The 27,949-nt window shown below is 38.1% G+C and overlaps 1 protein-coding gene across 1 annotated transcript in view; it reads left to right on the forward strand.

The window, feature by feature from the left end:
* The first annotated feature begins 2,565 nt into the window (after positions 1–2,565).
* Positions 2,566–27,949, forward strand: part of Gnai1 (G protein subunit alpha i1) — a 71,212-nt gene continuing 45,828 nt past the window's right edge. The window contains exon 1 of the mRNA XM_069996348.1: positions 2,566–2,879. Coding sequence (XP_069852449.1) covers positions 2,762–2,879 — 118 coding nt within the window. The 5' untranslated portion in view covers positions 2,566–2,761. The remainder of the gene's footprint in view (positions 2,880–27,949) is intronic.

Below are 27,949 nucleotides of genomic sequence, written 5' to 3' on the forward strand. Positions count from 1 at the left end.
GAAATTTTGCTGTAGAAGCATATACTGACAAACTTTAAATCACACACCAATTCTGTCATTACTTCCTTCAAAATTTTTTCCAAATGATTTTCTCCTATAATTTCTGCACACATTGATAACTCTCTTACATCACATCCTTTTAGAAGTTTTACTTCATACAAGGCAAATTGGCAGTTCTTATTCTCTGTGTATTTTACATTTAACTCCTCATTCCCTTAGCAAACTTTTCACTGGCTATAGGCAATATGTATAATATTGTCAGTTTTCCATTTCTCCAAAGCACAGCTTTTGCAATTGTTTCTACCAGTGCTCAGTCATAATTAATTCCTCTTTGACTAAGACTTTTGGTCCTACACTCTACCTGGTGAAGCAAGTAGTTATAAATCCACTGTATAACTGCAGCAAAATAGTAGTCACCAGACACTATGTTGGAAATGAGCTATATAACTTGTGACTGGGGGGGAGGAGATTGGGAGAAAGTGAGGAAACATTGTCCAAAAGAAAATGTACTGTTCACATGATGAGTTATGCAACTGTAACCCCCTGTACATCACCTTTATTGTTATTATAAATGATTTTAAAATGTAAAAATGTTCCTTTCAAACTAGTCGTCTCTTGTAATATGTTTTTGAACAGAGCTTCAAAGTTGATTTTTTTGTTTTCTTTTTTTATTGTTAAGGTGAAGTACAGAGGAGGTTTTAATTACATAAGTAAGGTAATGGGTACATTTATTTCTTGTCAACCTTGTTACTTCTTCCTTCATTTTTCTCCTATTTTCCCTCCTCCCAACCCCCTTCTCAAGTTGTACAGATGTTTCCAACAAATTGTCTTGTGTATGTCGCTGTTGCATTGGTTCCCCCTTGTTTTTTGTCTCACCATTCTGTTGTTCCCCTTCCCTTCTCTAATTCAACTAAATATATAAACAAAGATTTTTACAACTAAAACAATGAAAACCTCGTAGCTAATCCTAAATAGCTAGTACACAAACACCATTGAATGTTAATTTTATTACATTTAATCCTAGAGTTCCTGGTGAACATCCAATTTGCCAGGAGTTAAGGGTAGCAGTTGCTCTGTTTTGGTTGTTATTACATTACAAAAGTCTGTCGTGTATGTTTTGAGCCCAACAGGGTTTGATTATTGTAGGAGAGCCAGAAAGAAATTGAGAAAAGGTAGCTAACTGGTATGCTGGTCTCAATGATCCACCTTAAAGCTACTTTGCCTGCATCATCAGTCCAGCTTACGTTTAGAAAACTCAAGGCTGTTTTTCCAAAATTATTATGTAGAAAACAAAACTTTCAGACGGAAACAACAATTTCTTTAACAACAACAACATAGAAATATTTTTCGATACTAGTTTTGTGGTCTAGTCAATGTTTCCTGTGTATCTATCAGGTGTACCAGAGCTACTGGGAGAGACTAGACATTCATTTATTCCTTCATTCATTGCTTCTATTTCCCTGAATCTCTTGCTGGAAGATTGGTGCAATAGTGTGGAACAATTCCTCGTTGTATGCCATCAATTATCCCATAAATAATAGTCAAGGAAACTAGGTACTGCATAAAGGAACGACATGCCCACTGGTTGGTGTAGGAGCTCCTTAACAGGGTCATAAATATGGATTTGGAACTCGGCAAGGGAGCTTACTTGTGTACTCAAGGGGATCTGCTCCTGTCGGAGAACAGACTTGTTTGTGTGGGTGTGTTTTATCGCCCTTGTCATTTCAAAATACACTTTTGCTTCTTTGTCTCACATTTTCTTAGAGTGAAGAAATCCTTCAAAATGGGTTCTGTTAAGGAAGGTGAGAATGGATAGAGGACAGGAAAGCGAGAGGGAAGGCAAGAGAAAACACGAAGGAAGTTGATCCTGGTTTCCCCTGCGATCCCTTTCACCAGGGCCCCGATTCCTCTCCAAGCTCCTCTGGGCTCCCCCTGTTTGCCCCAAGGCCAGCGGTCTGGGCCAACCTAGCCAACCCCAGCACCCTTCCGCGGCTGCGGGCGTCGGGCATGCTCCGATGCCGCCCAGCCCAGGACTGGCTTCTTTCCTTCCAACTTTGGCAGCTCGCCCACCGGCCCACCCCACCCAAAAGGACAGGCACACACAGATTCCCAGGCACGGCGAGGAGGGGCGAAACCACCCCACTCAGCCGCGGAGGGCGCGGGCGCGGGGCAGGGCGAGGGCCAGGAGGCCACATCCCGGCTGGGCGGCTCCGGGCTCTGGGGTAACTTGCAGGTCGCGCGCCTGGCATGGCCGGGGGTCGGGGGTGGGGGGTGGGGCCGCGGGTGGGCGGCGAGCGCGCGCCCGGGGGGGGGTGGGCGCTGTCCGAGGGCACGTGCGCGGGGGCGGGCGGGTGCACGCGTTGGGAGTGGTCGCGGGTGGTGGGAGGGGCCGGCCGGGGCGGGGCCGCGGCGGCGGCGGCGGCGGCGGCGGCGGGCGCGCGCGGACGCTGGAGAGCTCGCCCGGGTTTGGCGCGGCTGCGGCTCGGCCGGCGGCGGGAGGGCCGTTAGCGCTTGAACCCCCGAATCTCCCAGGCCAGGACTTGCGGGGCGAAGTAGGGGGGTGGGTGGGAGGGTGGTGTCTCTGAGCAGCCGCCGGACTGTGCAGGTGAACGGCCGCCGCCTGGGGAGACTCCGAGTAGGACGTGCCGGGAGCGGTGTGGCCACCGTCGGGAGGTGTCCGAACGCCCGCCCGCCCGCGCGCCCGCATTGAGCCCGGGCGCATTCACCTGTGCTCGGCCCCGGCCCCGGCGCTCCAGGCACCATGGGCTGCACGCTGAGCGCCGAGGACAAGGCGGCGGTGGAGCGGAGTAAGATGATCGACCGGAACCTCCGCGAGGATGGCGAGAAGGCGGCGCGGGAGGTCAAGCTGCTGCTGCTCGGTGAGGGCCGCGGCGGGGCCCTGGGCGATCCGGAGCGGGGAGGGCGGCGGGCGCGTCGGTCAACGTCCCGGGGAAGGTTCGGAGCGGACCCGGAGCCGGAGCCCTGGCTGGAGCAGAGCCGAGGCGGGCTCCCCTCCCCGACTCCCCCCCCCACCCCCCTCCGCCGGCGCGGCTCCCCGGGCGGAGAGAACTCTCCACCCCGGGCCCCGTGCCGCGTGGGGAGCCCGGGAGCGCGTGGAGGCGGCGGGGCGCGCGCCGAGACCCTCTTTGCTTTGAAGTTGAACTCAGCCGTGGGGAGGGGCGGGGGGCGATCGTGATACAACATAACCCCATGGACCCCCGGGGTTGTGGAACACCCTTCATCTGGGGTGTTCCGCCCGGGTCATCTTTGTTGTGGTTGTGTGTTTGTTTATTTTTGGAGTATTCTCTGTCGGGGGTGGGGGGAGCGCCGCGCTGGGTGAAGTCAGCGAACCTTTGTTGGGGTCTCGGTGGGCTTGGCTGTCTCGCCTTTCAATTTCCGATGGCGTCCCCGAGAGCAAAAAGAGCACGGACTGTATTGAGCCTACGCGAAGGACGGACGGCGCCGGGCGCTGGGGTTTCAGATGGTTGGGGGCATGGAGCATGCTGAACTCGGGGTGGCGTTTGCGCCAGTCGTGAGAAAGGGAAGATGCTCCCGGGAAGGAAACCGCCGGGAAAGGAGCGACAGGGCCGTGGGGACAGGGTGGGTTCTGATGAGTGAGGTTTGCCAAGACCAAGCCAGGCGTTCATGTGTTCCTAGCAGCACCTTTGTCTGGCTGAAATCTCAGGCGGAGGTCTTTTCTAACTGCTTGAAGCCGACTGAGCACAGTGATCGGAAGGAGCCAAGATTCTGACCGTGGGTTACATGAAGAAAAAAAAAAGTCACAGCTTTAAGATTTCCAGTTTCAGGGAGTTAAGGCTTCCTTTCGTTGGCCTGTTTTCTGCCCACATGCCATCGTTATTTTGGTGGATGAAAGATTTCTAAGAATCTTCATTTGCACTTCCAAGCCTTTGCTGCATTTTTTAATAACAGTTGTAAGGAAAGAAATATTACTGCACAAACCTGTTTTCAGTAAGCTTCTGTGTCATTGGTTTAATGACCGCAGGATTTTCCCCCCTTACTCTCCATTACTAGTAGGTTTAGAAGAACCAAACTTGGCAGGATTAAAAGTAATAATGATCTGAGTCATTCTGCAAGCACACTGTGAAGTAAGTTCGCATTTTAAAGACCTGGGTACTTGTTGTTGTTTTGGGTTTTTTTTTTCCCCCACCCACTTCAGCCTCTGACAGCAAACACTGTTAACCCAATTTTTTTTAAATTAATGAGAACGTTGTATTTTGACTAAGTCAGTGGATTTTTAAAGCACCAACCATAGAAGAGACACACCTGAGAACGGAACCTGAGGAACCATTAAAAAGTTATTGTCTGCAGTTTCTGTACCCTGCTCTCATGAATTACCTCAGTGAGCTTGTGCGTGACTCCGAGCCAGTCATCTACCATGGTTATGGCAATTGGAAAATGAGTCCTCTTGCAGTGGTGGTTTATCTTCTGATAAGTAGATGACTTAGAAATGGGCTGGGGTAAAGGTCAGCAGAAGACAATGTTCAAAAGAGATAGGTTTCTTACCTAGCACTACTGGTATGTTGGGCTTGCTAGTTCATCGTTGTGCAGGCCGACTCTCCTGCTTTGTAGAATGTTCAGCATCTTTAGCTTCTACTCGTTAGATGTTAATAGCAGCCCTTTAATCCGTGACCCTCAAGTATTGGCATATGTTCCCTGGGGACAGAATTTCACCTCTGAGGAGAACCATTGTGCTAGTTAACAATTAAATATAGTTGGCTATGTAATTCAACCCAAAGTTAAGCCTCTGCAGCCCTCTGTGGTGAGTTACGAAAGAAATGTACACTAGTTCTCATTTTCACAAGAACATAGGGAATTCTTTCTCCACACCGGTGACATTAGGAATATCTCAGAATGATATTTAACTAAATGATATGTAACTAAATTCCTCCCGTGTATTTTCAAGTTTTTATTTTTCCATGTTTTTTCTTCTGTCTGTAGGATTATCTCATCCCTGTTTTGCTGGGCTACCCTCCTCATCTGCCTTGTACTACGCTGTTCTCCTCTTTTCCCACAGTTCCAACACTAGCTTCTTTAAATAGAATCCTGACTTATTTAATAAATTCGTGGAATAATTGAAAACGTTTTTTCACCCCCAAATTTCAAATTTCACGTTATCAATAGATTGTGACCTTTGGCCCCTTCTGGGTGTTCAGCATCCGCCTGGAGTCATTCCCTCTAAATGATGGCAGTGGAATGAACTGGAGATGAAAAATGGTTTCTAGGTAACCTGTAATCAATGGCATGTTTGTTTACATCAGTTTTATTTTTTCTTCTTCCATTGTTTTCCCCATCAATATATATTTAAGGCATACAACTCTCCAAAGTACATTTAAAAGTTTCTTAAATACCCTATTACATTTAAGATGACAAGATTACAATTCTGTTGTAATATATAGTTGTGTGCTCCTATTGTATTAAGAGATTTGTACATTATGAGTAAGGATTTGTACATTATGGTACTGGATGCCTAACTCCTGTGATTTACATCATAGATGTTTCACCGTTCTAATTAATCCAGTAAACTAAGACTGGGACCCCAAAGAAATTAGAGTTTGGGTAGTTTTAAGTCTTACAAGGTTAGTTTTCAGATTTCAGAATTATGATACACTGCTTATCCTTAATAAATCATATTTTAACCATGATTTTCAAAGATTTAAGGTATTAGTTTATGACACCGTAATTTCTCTGCATTAATGGCTTCTTAATTGAAATTTCACTGTAAGGCATAGGGTTAGATTTTCTTTTCTTCCACCTCACTATTCCACTATCTCAAGTCTTCCCTCTACCCACCCACCTTCACTAGTGAGTGAACAGAAATCCACATCTTCATCTTTAGCTTAGTTTAAATTTAACAGGGTTGAGAGAGAATAAAGAGAGGAATTGGAATACTTCAATGGGTATTTTTCCATGGCTATCAGAAGCCAGCTTTTGGGGATGCTGTATCATTAATCTTTTCAGTCTCTTTGAACTTGTCCTAGGACTACTTTAGTTGGGAAATTCTGTCATTGCAGGAGTTGTAACTTTACATTCTTCAGTTATTTCATCACCTTTGGCCCAGGATGTTAGGTATCAGTAAGCTTGTTTCCTTGAATAAATGGATCTGGTATTTCAACGTGGCTTGCATGCTTGTCTCTTCCTGATTGTCTTGTATTATTTTAATAGAAGCTACAGGTAGTATAATAGTAAGTCGAATGTACTTGTTTTCCTAAACCTGATTTTCACTCTCACACGTATGGTAGAGTGCTAGCCTTGAGCAAAGGAAGCATAGAGACAGTGCTCAGACCCTGAGTTCAAGCCCCATGACTGAAAAAAAAAAAAAGGAAATTGTTGTCTTCATTGCCTGCAGAATAAAATTTTTCTCTTATATCTGGCTTTCTTTTAGTCTTTGTACTGTTTTCCTCAGGCTTTCCTCTAGTCATAGACTATTCAGAGAAAGTTATCAATTCTAATGTATTTTCTCTAGGCTTCTGGTGTTGTTTAGTCTGTTTTTTTTTTTTTTTCCTGCCTGTTTTCCTACTACTGTGGACAATTTAGGGGCAGAATCTTTACATTATCTTTGTCTACATAATAGTCCATCTATTTAGTCACACTTTAAATAGTGTTAAAAATCTGTTTTAAATTATAGCTTTGGTATGGGCTTGAATCTTTGGGAATCAGAAGTGGACTGTGGTTGTCCGAAGAGACATGGTGTAACCATGCAGTCTGTGAATGTGTACCTGAAAATCCAACATTTTTAGTGTTTATGGCAACATACAACTACCTACTAGTATGCACAAATAGTAAAACTACACGATGACCAAAATAAATATACAGCATCTAAAAGCAATTGAGTTGAATATTTTATTTTCCATATTTATAAGAGGATGTTACAAACAGATTATTTGATAAATTAGGTAAGTTTTAGGAAATCACAATGTATACTTGTTGAAGTATGTCTGTGGTTTTTTCAGTTATGATCTGATCTACTAAATATTTTTGTAGGGTAGATCTCATTTTTTATTATTTATTTTTGATCTCTTTTCTATAAAAGCATTGGTGAACATGTGGCATTTATCAAGATTAGTAAATACAATGCGTACTTTATAGGACATAGTAAAGGATATTAGGAAATACTATAATGACTACCTTGTAGACTGACTACCTTTAGAAGGTATCTTAAGCCTGGAAAGGGATTTCCTATGCTTTTAAATAAAACGTTGACTACCCAGTCACAATCTTAATTTTTATTCTGTTATGTATTTCTTACTGCCTTGGAAAATTCAAGTTATAACACATTGAAATAAAGTGACTTGAGTGTGTTGGCTACATTTCTAGGTCACATATTTCTTACCACATGTCCTGGCATGCATTCGTCCAGTGGTACTACCCAGAGTATACTGTGTGGTGAAGTATTTGAGCTTATGAACTAAGTAAGTTTCATAGTACTTGATCTTGTAATGTTTAGTTTGTTTTCTGTCCCAATTTGTTGAATAATAGTTAAAAGACTTGCAAGAAATAGGAAAAAATAACTGTAAAAATGGCTATTTATTTACCACACATTTAGTGGCCATGTATAATTTAGAACCAAATAGAATTTTTTTATACAGTTCTGGAGGTTAGAAGTGGAAAAGTGATTTTTACTGGGATAAAATTAGGATTACAACAGAATTTCATTTTTTTCTCCAGCCTGTCTAAAGGTTACCTGCCTTCATTGTCTTAAGGGTTGCTTTCCCCATCTTCAAAGACAGCAGGTAGTTTGTCTTGTGCAGCTATTTTTCCTGACTCTCTCTTTCAATTATGAGGACTCTTGTGGTTACTGTAGGTCCACCCATGTCTTCTAGGTGAACAACCTAATTTCATGATTCCTGATTATATCTCCAAAGTTTCTTGTACCTGGGATATATCACTCCTGGGTTTCAGTGATTTAAGCTATGTCTCTTTGGGACTCCTACCCTACATATCCCAATCTATGCTTTGGCCCACCAAGATCCAAATTTCTTCTTCATATAAAACTCATTTATTGTCTTTTAATATCTACAGATCTTCAATTCATTATAGGACCACCTTCAAAGCTAGTGGTTTAATTGATGAATGAGATTCTGGGTATAGTTAATACTGGGATAAATCTTTTACATTTATGAACCTACAAAATAGAAAGACAGTAAAAGGATAGGAGAGACACAGTATGGACATTCCTTATCAAAAGAAAGAAAATGGAAATTTAAAAAGGAGTTGTTTTGAGAACTTTCAAAACCTTAGTAGATTTCAAGTCCTGGGAGCATTTCTTTGTGACTCTGGCAATTTCTGGCCACAAGATTCTGTCCTGTCACCATCTTAGCTTCTAATGAAAGGTAACAAATGTTTGTAGCCTGTTTCTTCTTCATAGAAAGGTATGTGTACGTTGCTTCATTTTGTATTCTCACTATTTTCTTTCTACTAACCCCTTTTAATTATAACCAACCAGGAAAACAAACCCTGACCAGGTGCTTGGGAATCATCTTGCAAATATCCATCATCACAGCTTGTAAGGTTTGCTCTGAACATGACTGCAGGATATTATTCTGCTAAGCTTTCTATTTCTCTATAACAAGTGTTCCCTCCCAGTCCTGTAGTTTCTACTGAAATATTCTTTCATCCACAAATTCTCTAGCACCACTTAAAGTCCATGTATCTGTCAACAGTCTGTTTATGGTAATTTAGAAATTTTCTAAGGTGAAATATACTTTTAACTTCTTGGTCCACCTTGCTAGGAAATACATTGTGTAGCTTTTAGTGTCATGTCAAGGCCATCTCAGCCTTTTCTAGCATGTTCCTCAGAATTCTTTCAGTCAGTCCCTGTCCATTAACCAATTCCAGATCTGTTTCTCCCTTTTGAGATATTTGTCACAGTAGTACCCCTCTTCTGAATATATTCATTGATATTTATGTATGATGGAGTACATAATATTTATGATTTCATAATTTTTAATCATGTATAACATCAAAATGGTTATCCTAAAATTGCCATTGTCTGGCATTCACATATTGAACCCATGAAATTTTATGCCTGTCATGTGAGACAGTAAGACTTGCATCATTCTCCATCTTGTCAGTGAAGTTTTTCCTGACTTTCCTGTTTAATTTTTTTTTGTCAAACTGGTTGTTGCCTCCAACTACGAGTGTGGATCCTTTAGGGCTTGCTTATCATCTTGATGGAATGGAGTATAAAAGCCTTTTTATAAATGTTGGTTAGAATGGATAGATTGGTGAACAATAGATTTGATTAGAGGTCCTCTAAAGAGAAAGAACTAAAACATTTTCCTTGTACCTTGGGTAATTTGAATTTATTATAGTAACTGAAACCCACTACATTGTTGCTAACAAAATTCTAAAATTTAGTTTTGGGGACCAAATTCTTCTTTTTGCATGAAAATTACTGTGATTCTTGGCAAAATGAGCAATAGAGTGAAATGTAATATGTGTGTGTGTGTGTGTGTGTGTGTGTGTGTGTGTGTGTGTGTGTGTGTGTGTGTGTGTGTGTGTGTGTGGTGTATGACATACTACTATTTAGTGCTTAATTGGAGTTAAGAGTCTCACAGACTTCTCTGCCAGGGCTGGCTTTGAATTTTGATCCTCAGATCTCAGCCTCCTGAGTAGCTAGGATTACAGAAGTAAGGTACTGGTGCCCGGCTGAAAAGTGATACTCATGCATGCATATTCTAGATACTTTGTTTTCAACAGAATTGGTACGTTGCTGCTTCATATTTGACTACTTTTTTTAAGTGAATACTTGTACAAAGAAGTTTATAATATATTCTCATGAGTATATAGGCCACACAAAATGATGTGATTATGAGTAATCTTGGCTCTCAAGAGCCAGCAGAGTACTCACCTTCCAGACTGTTCCTTCTGATTTTTCCAACTTTATGTGGTAAAAATGATTACTAGTGGCATTGGTAAAGAATGTTGTATGTTTTTGGTATCACTTTTTGCTTTAGGCTTATCAAAACTTTGCACTCTATATAAGGAAATAAAATATATAAAACATAAAATGTATAAAATAATTCCTCATAATGGCAAATGGGGAAGAAATAGAACAGTGAGAGATGCTGAGGGAACTGACCTTCAGTGTTGTTTTTGTTGGGTGGAAATGGACTGAGCCTCTCAGAGGCAGTTGTAAACTTGTCAGTTTCCTTCATGTATTTCCCAGCCTACTGTTTGATCCTAATTGGCTCATGGCTCTGCCTTCTCCAGAAATACAGAGCGACATTTCTGAGAGTTGTTTTCTTCCATTCCCTACTGATAAGGAATTTTGTCTTTCAAAGGTTCATTTAGCTCTCTAGGGAGACTACACATAGGTCAGACAAGAAAATTAACCAAAAACTCTAGGGTTAATATTTTCCTTTAAATCTTGGGCAAGTTTGTCAGATTTTTTTCTTCACTTTTTCTATAAATAGAAGAGAATAAGGGTTATTATTCGAAACACTTTCAAGACTGAAACTAGCCCTTGCTTACAGTTTGATTCATTAATGGTCTTTTGTTGGCTTTTCTTAGCAAAGATACATGTATAGTAGAGACTACAAGAAGTAAAAATCAAATTTGGTTACTAGTATTTAATCCTACCATAGATTGCTTATAGAACACAGATTTCTTCCTGGGCCTAGACCAGGCAGATATTTGTACTTAAGAATTTGATATGAAATGAATTTCAGGCAACTGAAAGACTTCAAAAAAGAATACTCCATTTTAATTGTTCCTTATTAGAATAAATACAATGATTTCTTACAGATTTTCATTTTAGCATTCTTGCAAATAAAACAAAAGCTGTTAGTGTTCATTATAAAATATTTGAATGGATTCAGAAGAATGTGTTTTTTTCTAATGGAGTTTATGATTACTTGCACATGATTTAAAGTCTTTCTGAAATTTCTATATTTTTGATTAGAAGATTTTTCAGTGAAACCCTCCAAAAATTGCTTTTAAGTGAGACATATCTGATGAAAAGTGGTAGTGACCTTGATTTAGAAATGATGAGGAATTAATCTGGGGTAGTATTTGTGTCTTGTAATAAATTATAAAAGAAATCTCTTAAGATCTAGCCTGGACTTATTGAATTCTTTCTAAGGCACATATGTTTCAGAGCATCTTTCAGTAATGCTTGTGTCTAATCTTTAGTATATACTTTTCGTGCTTGGACACATTCTCTTTTTGGCACCCTTAAGACTTACTGATTTTCTTCATGGTATGTAAGAAGCATAAAACTTGTAGGCAAAGCTGCCTACAAGGAGTTAGGAGAAAATTGCCTTGTAAGAGTTAGTTGTCCGAAAGTATTCTAATTTCAGCAAATACATTTATTGTATGGTTTATAATAGGTCCATATATGGGAGCTCACAGAGATTTCAGAAATGGAACATATCAATGGATCAAATCAAAATGTGTATGCAAGGGTGAATGGTTAACTGGGACTGGGGATATGGTGCTCCCCTTATTCAGGATGACTGCTCTTCACGTGCCTCTGTTCATTCCTTCTCTGGACCCAAGAGGAAAAATCACCCCTCTTTTATGATTAATATTCTGTGACCTCTGGGCCCTGCCTGCAAGACTTCTCTGTCCTAGTTCATAAGCAGTAAAAGTAATACAATTCAAACAAAACATAATTCTTAATTTCTTATTTCTTCATTTGAACATTACAGAATATTAGTCTGAATTTTTTGAGTATGTTTCTATTTATTCTTCACATTGCTTTTCTTTAAGTTAGGGACTTTTCCATTGATAAGAAAGTACTTATGGGACGCCTATAATCCTAGCTACTTAGAGGCTGAGAGCTGAGAATTACGGTTCAAAGCCAGCTGGGGCAGAAAAGTTCCCATGAGACTCTTGCCTCCAATTAACTGCTCAAAAACTGGAAGTGGAAATGTGGCTCAAAGTGGTAGAGCCCAAGCCTTGAGTCAGAGAGCTCAGAATGTCACCCAGGTCCTGAGTTCAAGTTCCACAGAGGACCAAAAGAAAAAAAAATGACAACCAAGTACTCCATAGATTAGAAGAATTGAGAAATATAATACCCATGTAACCCACCTGTCCATGTTTATTTGGAGAGACTATGTCTTATGTCTATTCTCTCCTCTCCTTCTGGATGGATTACTTTAATGCATGTAGTTTGGGCTTCTCTAACTTCTATTTTTAACTATGTATGTCACTCTGCCTTTAATTCTACTCATCTTCATTTGGTCTGTTCAGAAATCACCTAATGTGCCTTTTACTGTGTTGACTTTTCATTTTAACGGTGTTACATTTCACTCCTAGAAATTATTTCTAATGTTTATTTTAAAAAATTATTCTCATTTTTAAAAATTACCATAATGATTTTAAAGCTTGAAAAGTTCATTTGGAGTTCAGCTGTTCTTGTCTGGACTGTGTCTGGGATATGAGTTCTGGCCTGGCTTAGTGTTCAGTCCTGTGCTAGGGAATATAGAGAAGAGGTTGCTTTTTTTTGTTTTTGTTTTTTTCTAACTTACTTTAGCAAGGTATGTCTAAAACTGAATGCATTATTTCTCATAATTTATTTAACTGCTTGCTTCTTTCTCTTCTTTTTTCTTAGTTGGTGGTACCTCTAATCTTGATGCCTCATTTATTTTCTCACACAGAAAATCAAAAGCTTTGTATGTTCTTACTATTTTATTCACTCTCCGGCCTTATATTTTGTGGCTCAGTAACATGAAATCAGTTGCTTCCCACAATTGTGTGTGTGTGTGTGTGTGTGTGTGTGTGTGTGTGTGTGTGTGTGTGTGTGTGTGTGTGTGTGTGTGCGCATGTGCATGCATGCTTGGCACTTGTGTTTGCAAGGGTCTCCTTAGCACTGTGTTACGGATCCTCATTAACTTTTCAGGCTTTGTGAACTTGCTTCTCTGTTGTATCAACTGCTGATACATGGGTGTGCCTGTAAGTCCATCATCTCTCCCATCAGTCACTGCCAGGACCATCTCTTATTATCTTGGCCCTACTTTGTCTCCTATAGTCGCTGAGTCCCTCCCCAGTAGCCCTTTCTGCAGCACCAGTTTGTTAGCTACCTGGAGACTTCTGCCTTCTCCAGCCATATCTAATGATAAGAAAATCACACATATCCCTTCACTGGTGCTGAGAGAGGTCAGCCTGGCTGTTTCTTTGCAGAATGTGGAGACTTTCTCATCCCAAATGGGCTGCTCTGATTTAGCACACTGTTTATTTCCTTTGGCTTGTCATTCATCTCTGGAACTTTGGTACAGAAGGAGCAAGATAGACTTCTGGCTTTATTCCTCTCTCAACCCCATTTGCTTTCTGTGATGCTATTAGATGATTTGCCCACTGCCTACAGTCTTATAGGCATTGTCTAGGGTCACTTGGGAAAATAAGCCACTTGTATATACCTCTGTTTCTATCTGGATGAGACTGTTGCTTCTCTCTTTAGTCAAGAGAGAATGTAAACAGACTAATAGTTTTCAAAACTTTTCTAACATTGCATTATATATCCTCTGTTTTAAGTTTTTTTTTATTAAATTAATTCCCCTGCACAATTATTCCTGTTACATTGTTATTTTTCTTTTGGAGCCGCTATTCTTAATCTTTAATATGTATATAAATAATTTCAGATTACTTATTTGATTTGCAGTGCTGGTAACCAAAAGTAGACCATTGAACATAGGAGACAAGTGGTTTACCACTGAACTCTTCCCCAGCTAGATTTTGGATTCAAGTCTAAAGGGAGGCTTGAGATTCTGCATTACCCACAAGATCCCAGACAGGGCTGCACTGCTGGCATACAGCAAGTCCATACTTGGAGAAGCAGAGTTTTGGAGAAGTTAATCTTAAAAAAAGCAACAAGCAAACACATTTTCGATGTCTTAACTGGTTTCTGCCAGATTCATGAAAGCTACCATAATCTTTTTTTATTTTAATTATATTTTACATCATAGAACAAAGGGGTTAATTCAGTTCATCATGTCAGTATATGAATACAATGCCTCTTGATCAGTGTCATCCCTACCACCGTTCTTGTCCGTGTCTATCAATCTCACTCCTCTCTTCATATTACCTGGCTCCAGTTTCACATCTGTACATTGAATATTATGACTGGAATTGTCAAGCTTAATCTTATCAGTAAATTATTTACAGATGTGCCATGTGCAAAATAGGCTATCACTACATTTTTTATACATTTGCATATGTGCACACTTAAATATTGTCCCATAAGCCTCTGATGTTAGTCTGGAATCTTGCTTTTGTAGTGTGTCTTGTCCAAAATTACTCAATGTTTTCTGAAATGTAAGCATGTACATTCTGAGCAACAGAAATGAATTAATGATAATCATGTCTATATTTATAAGTGTGCAAGAAATTTTTAAGTGAAGTTCTTTTGATGATAGGATAATTTAGGCCAAGTTGAAAGTGTCCCCTAATGTTTTTATGATTGTTTTCTTCTGGTAGTTTTCATGATGAAATTACTTTGTCAAAAGTAAATAAAAGTTTTATTGCTGTAAACGGAATGCTTATGTCCCTAACAATTCATGTTGAAGCCATAATCTCCAGTGTGATCACTGAAAGTAGGGTCTTTGGACAGTCATTAGGGTTAGATTTGAACAGGATTGTTGGACCTTCATGGTGTGATTGAAACAGATCTTGAAGGCACCCTGATCTTGAAATTCTAGTCTCTAGATGTGTGAGAAATAAATGCTTATTTTTTATGACACCCCAGCTATAAATGCTGTCAAAGCATCCCTAACCAACCAATGCCTTTTTAGTGTGCAAAGATGCTATAGTCATCTGATGAAGCATATAGTAATTGATGTTGAAATAATTTGTTATGTTATTTTTGTATAACTTACTAAAGACACATTCAAGATAATTTTCTTTGCCTTTGGAAGAGAGTTCTGATCTTAACAAACAAGACTAACCTTTATGTTAATGTTTAGTGATAACTAATTACAAAATATGAGCTATTTTGTGATTCAATAAAACCAAACTATTTTCTAGCTTCTTTTTCTCATTTTTTTTTTCTGGTTGGGCTTGAAGTTAATCATCACATCTGGTTCTTATAAAGCATTTGTGATTCATTCAACATAATGTATAAAATGACAGTTCTATGGTCCATATGTTCTAAATATCAGGGAATGGAGTAATCCTTGGGAAGCTGCTATGAATTAGAGGAAACATTCTTTAAACATTTGCCAGTAGGTCAAAAATACGGTTGTTCAACTAATTTCATTATGAATTTAAGAATTAGGAATGGGTTCTTCATACTTTCTCTCAACCCTTGGTCATATAGTAGATCAGTTTAAATTTTGTTTTGAATGACTGCAATTTACTAGCCAGGTTGAATTTTGTTGTTTTTGATCACCTATTCCAGAAAGTTCACAGCAAATACTAAGTATTGAGCTTTACAGTAATTCATACTGTGTCTAAAATTTCACAGTTAATTTCTGAACAGTTATCAACTGGCAAATGTAGATCATTGTAGACTCAGAAGCACATCCATAATGGCTTAAAGCTCTAAGAAGTAACTAGTGTTAGAGAGTGATTTTGAGTTAAATATAAAACTCTTAATGTCTCCCTTTAGAGAATCAGCAGGACATAATTGAGACTTATGTCTGTTGTTAATTGTATTTGGCTACTTAATTATGCTTTAATCATCAATGAGCAGGTGTTTTAAAATTAAAACGTGAAAATATCAAACTTTGTAGGATTATTTATCTAAATACCAGATAGGGAATTTAATGTCAATTTTCTGAATGTAAACAAAATACTGTTTGGAATTTCTAGAATATGAGGAAATATGTACAAGTATGATATACCTGTATATATATTTTTTACTATAAATACATCATCAAATAAGCTGGCTATCCTGTGTATAATCTTATCAATGTAACATTTAGTGATTAAAACTGTATCAAAATATGTATCTTTCAAAAATATACATTTATGTTAAGTTTACCTTTCAAGTTATTTGTTCATGAATATGTACATATTCAAGAAATTCCAAACAATCTTTTTGAAGACTAGTTAATTCTTCAAATGAGATAATGTATATTTCATTGACACAGGGCATTTTCAAGGATGAATTTACAATTATTGAGTTTATAATAGTGTATGTGCGCGCCTTAAACACTCAACTTTTTTTCTCATAGTGATTTTTTGTGATATGGATTCAAGATTGCTTCATACTTCACTGTTATTCCCTCACCATAGAGAAAAGGACACATTCTAAAATTTTCTTGGGCATCAAGTAATTACAAAGTGTTTTTCCCATCCAGCTATCTCTGTTTCTATAATTTCATACTTAATAATTACATATTCTCTAAATTGATACCTTTAGTGTTAGATAAGTAAGTGTTTGGCTGATGTCTAATGAATAATGTTGATTTCAGGTTGGGTTCTTTATATGCTAGGAAGACATACTTCCTAAGCTAGCTGTAGTAAAGGGAATATTGTAAGAAGACTCAAAGTGTCACAAAGCTGAATGTCTGTTAGCTCCTTGGTCAGACACTAGAACTCTTGTCATGGACTTTGGATTGGTATGATATCACCAGAATAATTTTCATATCGTCTTCTGATTCCTACCTTCATGAGTTCTAAGCTCAGTTCATATCATCACTGCCCTAAGCTCTTAATTGACATTCAAAAAGCAGATCTGAACTTCAGTTCCTGCTTCTCTCCTCATGGAGTCCTTTGACAGGTTAACATGGGGCCTAGCAGTCTACTCTTGTCCTCAGAGTTTTGTAGGGCATATAGAAGTCCCTACCCACTTCTCTGCAAAGTCATGGAAAGTGCTTCCGAATGTTAAAGTTAGGATGCTGCTTCCAAATCCTGTATATGCCCAGTACTAAGAAACCAAAAAAGAGGTTTTATCAAGCACTTCTCTTTGTGATATTTATATTAAAATAATCTTTCATATTTTGGAGTGCTGAGTCATCAGAGCAGTATATTACTAATTGATATGTCAGTTCAATTTAAATAGTATTATGAAGTAGGAGCAATTTAGAGTAGAAGAAATTATGGGTATTACTCATATTGGTTCTGGTATTTAGGATTTATTTTTTTTTGGGGGGGGGTCTGGTCGTGGGGCCTGAACTCTGGGCCGGGGCACTGTCCCTCAGCTCTTCAGCTCAAGGCTAGCACTCTACCACTTGAGCCACAGTGCCACTTCCGGCTTTTTTTTTTTTTTCTGCTTATGTATTGCTGAGGAATCGAACCCAGGGCCTCATGCATGCAACGCAAGCACTCTACCACTGAGCCACCTTCCCAGCCCCCAGGTATTTAGGATTTTTAAATGTTGATTCTCTATAAAATATGTATAATTATTCACCTTTGGGAAAATGCATATTTGAGCAAGTTTCTTTTTCACTGGAGTTTCAGCAATTAACTCATATTATACGTCTTTTTCACTGGAGTTTCAGCAATTAACTCATATTATACGTCTGCATTTTTGTTTTATTATATATGTATCACTTTATATTTTCTTTAAATTTTATTTAATGGTTATATAATCCACTTTATAGCTCTTCCATAATTTAATCACAAATGTTGAAATTTGAGCTCTTCCAATTAGTAGTCATATTTTACATAGATGGCCATATGCATATATCCTTAATCGTGTTCCTGATTATTTTGTTAAATTACTAGGTTAGACATGTTGTTGAGCTGTTTTAAGACTTCTGTTCATGGGAAAACCATAAGATGGATCCAGATCGCAGTAATGTTTTAGCTCTTAAGGAAGATGCTGAATGCTTAGATGTTTATTATCTAATTTTCTACATATTTTATATGACAATAACATACATAAATAGGCAGAAATTTTATAATTGTAGGTCAGTTCATGTTAGTCTTGTCGTATCATTTTCCAGTGCTTCCACATCCTCTTATTTCTCAAGCTTTGTTTATTCGTTATTTGCATTGTATGGTGCATCACCCTTTTTATATTTCATCTTCATACAAGTTGGCCTGTTGTAATCTCTTCCTACCTGCTGGTCTGGCCTACATAATTTCCATTCAGAATGACAGCTTTGATCTTATCAATCATTCCCCATAAGTCTCTGATTGTTTACAGGAGAGCACCCTGTTTATTAACATGGTATTCAAGAGTTTCCGCCTGCCTTTGAGTATTTCCCATGACTCTCCTTTGCTACCCTTTTAGTCCTTCTCAGGATTTCCTGTCTCATACACATTTGCTCCTGCTGTTCGTCTTCCTTAGAATACCTAACTGTTCCCACTTTTGTCCATCTGTGTCTGTGTACAGAATTTGGTATGTTTTTTTTTTTTACTCACAATTGAGTATCTGAATCCTAAATATAATCATTCTTCAGTATTGCTAATACAAATTTAAATGCCTTGCAATATCACTTGTGTATACAATTATGCAAACATAATTAGCTTTGTATAAATTCATGTTTCTCAGTTTTAAGCACACCCGATTCTGAAAATTTGCATACAAAGGTACACACTAGTGGAATTTTCATTAACGTACCTTGTTCTGTGCTGGATGTGACACCATTGAGGAGGAGGCTGCCTCTGCGTTTGGCATGCCTACTACCAGATGGCTCAGATGCTTCAGTTTCTCCACCTTTTTCTCTCATTGCAAAACCCTCATTCTGGAAATGGATCCCACCTCAGTCAATAAACTTTTCACTGAGACATGTAGGAGATCACGAATCATAAGGCTAATTAGCATTCTTATCCAGGGCTGCTTCTAAACATGAGAAAAGTGCATCTGTACCCAATTTTAAATTGCCTATGTGCAGATAATCATTCAATAAATACTTAATTAGCTATTTTCTGCTATAGGTTGTAATATAGAAGTCTTTCCTTCCAGAAGTTTAGTGGTAGAAGAAAAGGCAAGCCCTGGTATGTGGAAAGGATAGATGTCGGAAAGTGGCACTTTAACCTTCTACAGGAAGACACGTGAACCTCAGAAAGAGAACTAAGGGGCTGGGAATGTGGCTCAGATGTAGAGTGCTTGCCTTGCATGCATGAGGCCCTGGGTTTGATTCTCATCACCACATAAGCAGAAAAAGCCGGAAGTGGCTCTGAGGCTCAAGTGGTAGAGAGCTAGCCTTGAGCTGAAGAGCTGAGGGACAGCGCCCAGGCCCAGACTTCAGACCTCACAACTGGCCTACAAAAGGAAAAAAGAGAGAGAGAGAGAAAGAGAGAGAGAGAGAGAGAGAGAGAGAGAGAGAGAGAGAGAGAGAGAGAGAGAGAGAGAGAGAGAGAGAGAGAGAGAGAGAACTGAGAGTTCTGCAGATATTAAAGGCTTAATACTTTCCTATACTTAAATCCAAGGAGAGCTTGAATCTTACATTATTTCATGTGGACATCTGCAACTCTGATGTTTGAGTGGTTTTCCCCACTCGGGAATAAGACCTGATCAAGTGAATGTTGAGTAAATATAATACACTCAAAGAGCAAATTAACTATAACTTACACTAGTAATAATTGATATGACTAATCAAGTGTTCAAATCAGATACTTTTAAAGGTAAGACTAAATGTTAAATAAATGTTTTATAAAGTGGTGTGTTTTGTTTATTTGATTGTTTTAAGTGAATGTGAGGAACTGGTTTCTGTATGTAATCTGGAGATAGTAGAAATTCAGATTTTTTTACCTTATGTCTTCAATATTTAGGACTGAAATATTTCAAATGAACTTCATTAAAAAAAAACCCCAAGGCAATGGAGTGTCCTGAATCTTTGAAGAGTTAATTACACTTAATATACTATATTTACTGCACAATGAATATAGACTATTCTGTTTCGGAGGCATTTTTTAAAATCAATGACTGGAAATGGTGCTGTGGCTCAAGTGGTAGAGCACTTGTTTTGAGCTGAAGAGCACAGGGACAGCGATGAAGCCCAGAGTTTAAGCCCCACAACTGACCAAAAATAAAAATAAAAATCAATGACTTTGGACTAGAATTCTGATGTCAACAACTTGATTGTGAAGAGAATAGACAAATTGTTTGTCATGTCTGACATAGTTTTAAAGAAGAACCAAACTGTTTTAACATTGTAGTACCTTCTCTCTTTTCTTTCTTCTTCCCTCTCTTCCTCTTTTCTTCCCTCTCTTTGTTCCTTCCTTTATTGGCAATACTGAGGATCTAACTCAAGATCCCTATGTGCTTCTTAGGCAAGCATACCCCACCCAATCTCTTCTTTTTACATATTTTTACACCCTAGATTCCAAGTTATGATTGTAAAATATGTATTTTTAAAAGTCGTAAGCTGAAAAAAATTTGAATGTTGCTAAGAAACTAAAAGTCTACTCTAGAACTCTTAAGAACACAAAAATCACAAAACCAGTAATTTGTTTTTATAGAAAAAATATGATATTTATGTTTTCGGTTAGTTCTAAAAGCTCATTTGGAAGTTAGACTCCTGAAATACATTGTAATTGTTTTTATATTCTCAAATGTAATTAGTTTGTTTCTATTTTTATTTCATTGTTCATTAATTAAATGTTAAATCTCAAGAAAAAAAACCAACAGCAGTAATCTGAATTAATATTTTCCTTGAATGCCAATTTGTCTCAATCATTACATTGAAAATTAAAAATATTTGAGCTCTGTGGGCTTACTAGGATTATACTCAGGGTATTTTTTCTGAGATAGTCTAGAAGAAAAGAGATAGAGTAGTTTCCTTCAAAATGCTAAAATAGTAAAAATATATGTGACTATTTCCAGTCAGTTTATTTGAAAGGCCTTAACATATAATAACCTAGATGCCTTTCTCCAAAAGCCACATGAAAAGACATGACCTTTGTGTCATGGTCAAGAAGTAAAAGATTAGTAGATAGAAAAAGAAAAAAAAAACTCCTTTATTATTATTTCTAATTTTCTTGCTTCTAACACATTACCTACTATTCCTACCCTTAGTCTTACGTTCTGTGTGATTGAGTTCATTTTAGTTTACACCTAATAGTAATTGAGGTATCCAGACACCTAAGTTTTAGTGGAAGTGGATTTGTGTAGCTATTGAATGGATTTTTTTTAAGAACTAGAAGGTATACTTTATTTCATTTGCTATTTTTATGCTTACAATGTATTTGAGTCCTGAGATGTATCATTTTTAGGATATATTTTGAAGCATCTGTGTGAATTTGGTAGATTTTGTGTGGCTGCAGTTGTGAAAATTAGCATTGTACTGGGAACTTAAGGATTTGAGAAAGAAAAGTTCACATTTCTCCTAATTGTATGAAGTCTGCCTGTGGAAAGCATGGCAGAGACTGGTGATCATGAGATGCTGCAAAACTTTTGTGTATGTTAATTTCCACACTGAAGTTACTGGGCAGTTGCAGTATTCTGCTTCTTATTTGAATGTGTCTTAGATAAATTATATCCTAGGGTATTTTATGTTCTTCCTTACAATCATGTAGCTTCATTATTGGCAAATAACACAGTTTAATTAGTGTACCTTTTCAGTATTTTCTTTATCCATACTAAAGGAAATAGTAAATATATTTTATGACCAAGAGAAAACTGTAAGATATCACTTAAAAATGGTATTTTTCTCAAGTTGCAAGACCTTAAAGACGCTTGACTATTAATAACTGAAGGTTTGGGATTAGAATGTCTGTCTGGGCCATGGTCCAGAATTACCAGAAGGGTATAATTGTGAAAGACTTGGAGTTATAATTTACAGATAACAATATTTCCTTGGTTATATTTTTCTACAAAGTATTGTTTCTTCTCTAATGAGATGGACTATTGTAGGACAGATGGATTGTTAAACAGTACAGAACAAATAATACATAGATCATTCTTCCCTTTTAATCTGCTCTTGAACTCATTTTAAAATGTGCTGTTTATGTTATAAATATGTTTCTAAATACAATGCAGAGAGTTTTCAGAGTTATTGACTCAATATGTGGGATGGTGCAAGCTTTGAATTATTGAGCTCTTGTTGGTAAAAGTAAACGTTTAATGTTTTTGTAGTCTTCAATCAGGGATGGGGAACCTATTTTCTGCCAAGTACCATTTGGGTATTTATAACACCATCGACCATATAAAACTGTCAATGCAGGCAGTTGGGGTTGGGCAGCAGATGAGAAATGACTGTGTCTGTCCAGTGACATACCAAATGACTTCTCAGGCCTTAAAAGGCCTAGGCCAGATAGTCCTCAACTGTGTCTGACATGAATAAGGGCAAAACATTCTTAGTTGATATTATTTTTTGGATATTTTCATCATAGTGATTTTCCCTTGCACAAATAACTCATTTTTTGTTTTAATATCAATTTTAAATTATTTATTTTATTTTTTGCCATTACTAGGGCTTGAACTCAGAGTCTGGGAGCTGTCCCTTTGCTCTTGTGCTCAAAGCTGGTACTCTACCACTTCAGATCTGGCTTCTTGGTGGTTAATTGGAGACCAGAATCTCACCAACTCTTCTGTCCAGGCTAGACTTGAACCCTCATCCTCAGATTTCAGCCTTCTAGTATCTAGAATTATAAGCATAAGCCACCAGTACACTGATAAATAATTCTTCATTTCTATCAGATTTTATTTTGGTATGTTCAAGGTCTATATTAAGTTTTTATGATCACAGAGTTTTGTTGTTAAAGGTTTTGTTTTTATTTATTCTGAATTCATCCAATTGCATCACGATTAATTTTAAAGACTATGTGCTTACTTTCTTTAAATATATTTTATGTAGTCTACTTTTCAAGACTGAACTCATAGTTATTAAGGTGTCAGAGTCACTGAGTAGGCTGGTGTCTTTATTATTAAAGATCAGTGAATATAATTGAGGTTTTGAAATCTTAAGTAGCAGTGGTATTCCATGAGGAATGATAACAGAGTTATGCAGTTAGATGTTTTAAGTAAAAAAAAAAAAATCACTGTCACTGAACAGACTATTAGGAAGCTAATGTAAGTATCAGCAGGCAAAACTGCTTCTCCCTTGACATTAAAAAGTAAGCTGTTGGAGCAAACCTTGATTATCCCAAAATGTTGTATTCATTTGTATAATCCACTGAACCATGTTCCCCCACCTTAAAAATTATGTTGTGTTTATATTCATCAAGCATTTATTGTACACTTACCATGTGCTGTGTGTCCTGATAGAAGTAAAGGAAAACCAGGAACAGAATAGTCATCTACTCTGGTTCTAACAGTGAGTGAGACACTGTTCTATATGGTAAAACAAACCCCTCAGCCCTTATATATTACCTGTCTACTTTCTCTAAAGGAGGGCTTCTGAGTAGAGATGGAATTGTTGCTTTCTAACATTACTTTTTAGAGTAGTTGTAGATTTACAACAGTATTGACCAGAATAGGGTGAGTTTCCTTCATTTTACTTTATTTGTGTGCTTGGAGTCTACTCTTAAAGGCTTCAGACTGACCTCAATTTAAATCTTTTTTTTTTTTTTTTTGTTGGTCATGGGGCTTGAACTCTGGGCCTGGACGTTGTCCTTCAGCTCTTCAGCTCAAGGAGAGTGCTCTACCGCTTGAGCCACAGCACCACTTCTGTTTTTCTAGTGGTTTATTGGAGATAAGAGTCTCACAGACTTTCCTGTTGGGCTGGCTTTAAACCCCGATCCTCAGATCTCAGACTTAGGAGTAGCTAGGATTACAGGCGTGAGCCACCAGTGCCCAGCTTCAGTTTAAATCTTATTGACCTTGCTTTAATTGGTGGCTGATTATGGTATATTTCTTACATATCTGAGGAATTCATCTGTGAAGTCATAAAGCACCCGCATACAGGATTGTGTGACAATTAAAAGAGTATGTCTCTAATGGTAGTTTAGAGAGCTTGTTAGAAGTACAGTGCTGATTTTAACTTCTCTCATATGGTTGGGTCACTCACTGCTAGCCATCAGTTAATGAAGAAGTCCCTCCTCTTACTTTCCTTCATAGATCATTACTTAGTAGAGGTTATACTGTACATCAGCTCCCTTCAGCTGCTCTGGGATGCTCTTTTAAATGATTATATCAACATCAGCATCATTCAAGTGACCTTTGTATACTGTAGGTTTCTCTGTTTTGAGTTAAAGTAATTGCAGGCATTTCTCCTAGAAACTAAGAGAGAAGCAGACCTGCTAGCATATGTAACCATGCAATTGTCAGCAGGGTGGAGATTAAAATTCAGCACCCCACAGAGTAAAGTGCCTAAATTCTCCAGACAGTACTTTGGTAACTACAAAATCAGGATGAGTGAAACCAGAAATGTTGTAAGAACTTTTCTGTTTAAAAAAAAAAGCACACACACACACACATATACATGTATACAATATCTGTATCTGTCATTGTACAAGATGGGGTCTACTATGTTCAACTTTGTGTTTTAGATGGATAGTTTGCAGATAACTGGATTATATCATGGTTTTTACATCATGGAATAAAGTAAATAAGGAGAACCTCAGTTTTAACTCAGTGTTTGGAAATTGACCATCCACCTTCTAGCCACTTTTGGTTACAGGTTTCAAAGATTTCCACTACATTTTAAAATAAGTACTTGTAATATCTATTGCAAATAAGTCTTCATTATTAGATACTTGTGAATGCAGTTGGGCTTGGTGACATATGTCTACAATCCTGCTACTTGAAAACTAATGCAGGAAGGTAGTGAGTTGTTGGCCAGCCTGAATTTATAGTTGGGTCCAAATCTCTCACACACACACACACACACACACACACACACACACACACACACACACACACACACACACACACACACACACACACACACACACACACACACACACACACACACACACACACACACACACACACACACACACACACACACACACACACACACACACACTTTATAGATAGCTGGCTGCTGCTGGCTCATACTTGTAATCCTAGCTATTTAGGAGATCTGGAGGATGGCAGTTTAAAGCTAGTCTGGACAGAAATGTCTCTAATTAATCAGCAAAAAACTAGATTAGAGTCATTATTCAAGGGGTAGAGTACCAGATAAACCAACAATGTGGGTAAGTTCAAGACCTGAGTTAAGGGTAAAGAAGTATGTAGATATTTGCCAGTGTTTCTATAGTGATCATTTAAAAATTAAGACATTGAAAAAGTTCTTTTTTTTTTTCTGGTCATGGGGCTTGAACTCTGGGTCTGGACACTGTCCCTCAGCATCTTCAGCTTAAGGCTAGCACTCTACTACTTGAGCCGCAGTACCACTTCTGGTTTTCTGGTGGTTAATTGTAGATAACTGTCTCATAGACTTTCCTGCTGGGGCTGGCACTGAACTATCTTCTTCAGATCTCAGCCTCCTGAGTAGCTAGGATTATAGGGTAGAGATCTTGTATATACATTTTATCTAATTTGGGCAGGGGAAGGGGAATAACAAAATGGTGAAACAAGGACACGTTGACCCATTGCAACAATGAGACTCACAAGATACTATTGGAAATGAACCTTACAACCTGGGGATGGGGAGGGAAGGGATAGTAGAAGAAAAAGGAGCAGGTAACAATGCTCAACAAGAAATGTGCTCATTACCTTACTCATGTAACTAACCCCTCTGTCCTGTGTCTTTACAAGAAAATAAAAATTTTAAAGAGTATTATCTTGAGTTATTATTGTAGCATTTTATGATACCTTTATTAAGGAGAATATTTGATTAAGACAGCTTGAGTAACTCCAAAGGAAAGGCAAGGAGTATGTTTGTTAAAATATTTCTCTTTTAGTAATAATTCTGTTGTTTAGAAAAAATTTTCTGAAAACATTTGTTAGGAGTTGATATTGTATAGTATACTACCTGTAAAACAGTCTTCAGCCAAACACATAATTTCCATAAATCAAGTAAAGTAGCTTCCTGGTTACAAAATCACTTCCTAGTTATAACTAAGAGGTATTAGAGAAAGTTTAGATTTTAGAAGTACAAGTAGTGCTTTTTTGAATCTTAATCTGTGAATATGAATTGTAAATTCTCAAAAAATAATACACACCTTGTTTAACTGTGTAGGTTGGTACCTACCAACGACTTGTTGATATTCTTCATATAGAGTTTATCAACTTGCTATGGTCTTATTACCTCATTTGATTCTGGGTAGGTTTTAGCAGTCAAACATCTTAAGTATTGGAGGAATTGTAGGTACATTATGAAGGTATGTGCTTATGTTTTGGTGATTAGTTTGTGTTAAGAAGGAAATTGGGTTTTAAATCAGCAGCCTCATGTTACTTTGAGAGATGTTTAAGAGATTAATTGAATGTAGTTGTAGTGATTGAAGAGAAATTTGTTAGAAGATGTTGGTTTGGAGATGAGAGATTTTGCGTGTGGACTACTTACCTCTGTCTATGTCAGTGAAAATTTCTACTCATTAATCTAGTTCGTAAGGACAGGTAAGGATTTCTTTAGTAGTTGTATATCTTTAGAAGTATATTATAGCTCTGTGATATAAACTCACTGGGTTCTCATTTAATTTAATTTAAATGTACATTAATCTATAATGTTATTTTTGCTCAAACTGACTTGGTTTCTAAAGTGGAAGCTTGACAGTCTAAAATGTCCTGAGTCATAGACTGAAGAAAAATTGAATCCAGAGATTGTTGCCATTGCTTGGTCTATTTACCTACTGAGATAATTCCAATTATCCCCCCATCTCTTGGCTGCAAGAATTGTGTAGCATGAGTTAAGTCACCAGAAATATGTGCTCTATTGGCCTACTTATTAACTCACTTCCGTGTGAGTGTCCTAAGGGTTCTATAATATTGAACCTTTTAATTCATGTAAAGGCACTTTGAACTGAATTCTTATGTCCCCTCAAATTCTGCTAAAGCCCCACTTCACACTATGAAGGTATTTTGAAGTGGGTTTTTGGTGAGGTGACTAACCGGGGTCATGGAATTGATACTCCACCCGCAAAGAACTCCTCTACAATGAGAGACTACAACAAGGAAAGTAGCTATCTATTATGATCAGTAGGAAAGCCATGGCCAAGAACCTGACCATGCTGGCAATCCTACTTCACACTGACAGCCTCCAAAACTGGGAGAAATTGCTGCTTGTTCCTTAAACCTAATCTGTGGTATTCTGTTGTAGCAGTTTCGGTTGATCAAAACAGTTTTCTAGTGGCACAGGAAGTTTGCCTGGTTCTTTCTCTAAGGCATTTGTTTTCAGTGCTGCTGGAAGTCCCTGAGGAGGTTTGTATGGTACTCGTTTTGTAGATGAGGAGACATGTACTCATCTCTTCTCATAATTCTCAACCTGGAGGTACTCAGCTGTATGTCAGGGGTAAAACAAGAACAGGAAAAAAGGAATGCTGCCTTCCACCATTTGTTTTTTGTTGAGGCATAGGGAAAATTAGCTGTTTTTTTTTAATTTTCAAATTTAGGTTTTTCTGAAAGTTTTACTCTTGGTGCTGTCACTTAAGGAGCCATGGAAACTCTCTCCACTTAGAAGGAAAACTTGGGATTTGTATGAATACTTTGCAGTTGGGGGAGAGGCATCTGAGACACTTGCCTGGGAGAAGTGACAAATAGTCCTTGTTTAGCTCTCTCTCTCTCTCTCTCTCTCTCTCTCTCTCTCTCTCTCTCTCTTTCTTTCTCTCTCTCTGTGTCTTTTTGTTTCTGTGTGTGTGTGAGAGAGAGTGTGTGTGTGTGCGTGCGTGTCTAAAATTCCATTTTATTCATCCACTAGAAAGAATGATATTACACCTTATGGAAAGACCTGAAAAAACTTAAGTAAAGTATATTAGGCCCAGAAATTCAAAGGATGTATGTTTTTCCTTACATGTAGAAGCCAGATTTACCTTGTAAACTTTTAAGTAAATACATTGGATGGTATGCAAGTGTTTGCACATGTATTACGTGAACCGAGGCCGATTGAAGAGAGAACTCAGTGTAATTCTTTAGAAAGGCAAAGTCTAAAGTTTCATAAAATAAACACCAAGAAGCTGATATTTGAACAGTGTTGGGTAGAGTCAAGGGGAAAATGGTGGACAAATGAAAAAGGAAAGAATGATGTCAGAATTGTGGGGGGGGTGGAGTGAG

Source organism: Dipodomys merriami, unplaced genomic scaffold (assembly GCF_024711535.1).
Source record: "Dipodomys merriami isolate MVZ:Mamm:240054 unplaced genomic scaffold, mDipMer1.0.p SCAF_5, whole genome shotgun sequence".
Lineage (NCBI taxonomy): Eukaryota > Metazoa > Chordata > Mammalia > Rodentia > Heteromyidae > Dipodomys > Dipodomys merriami.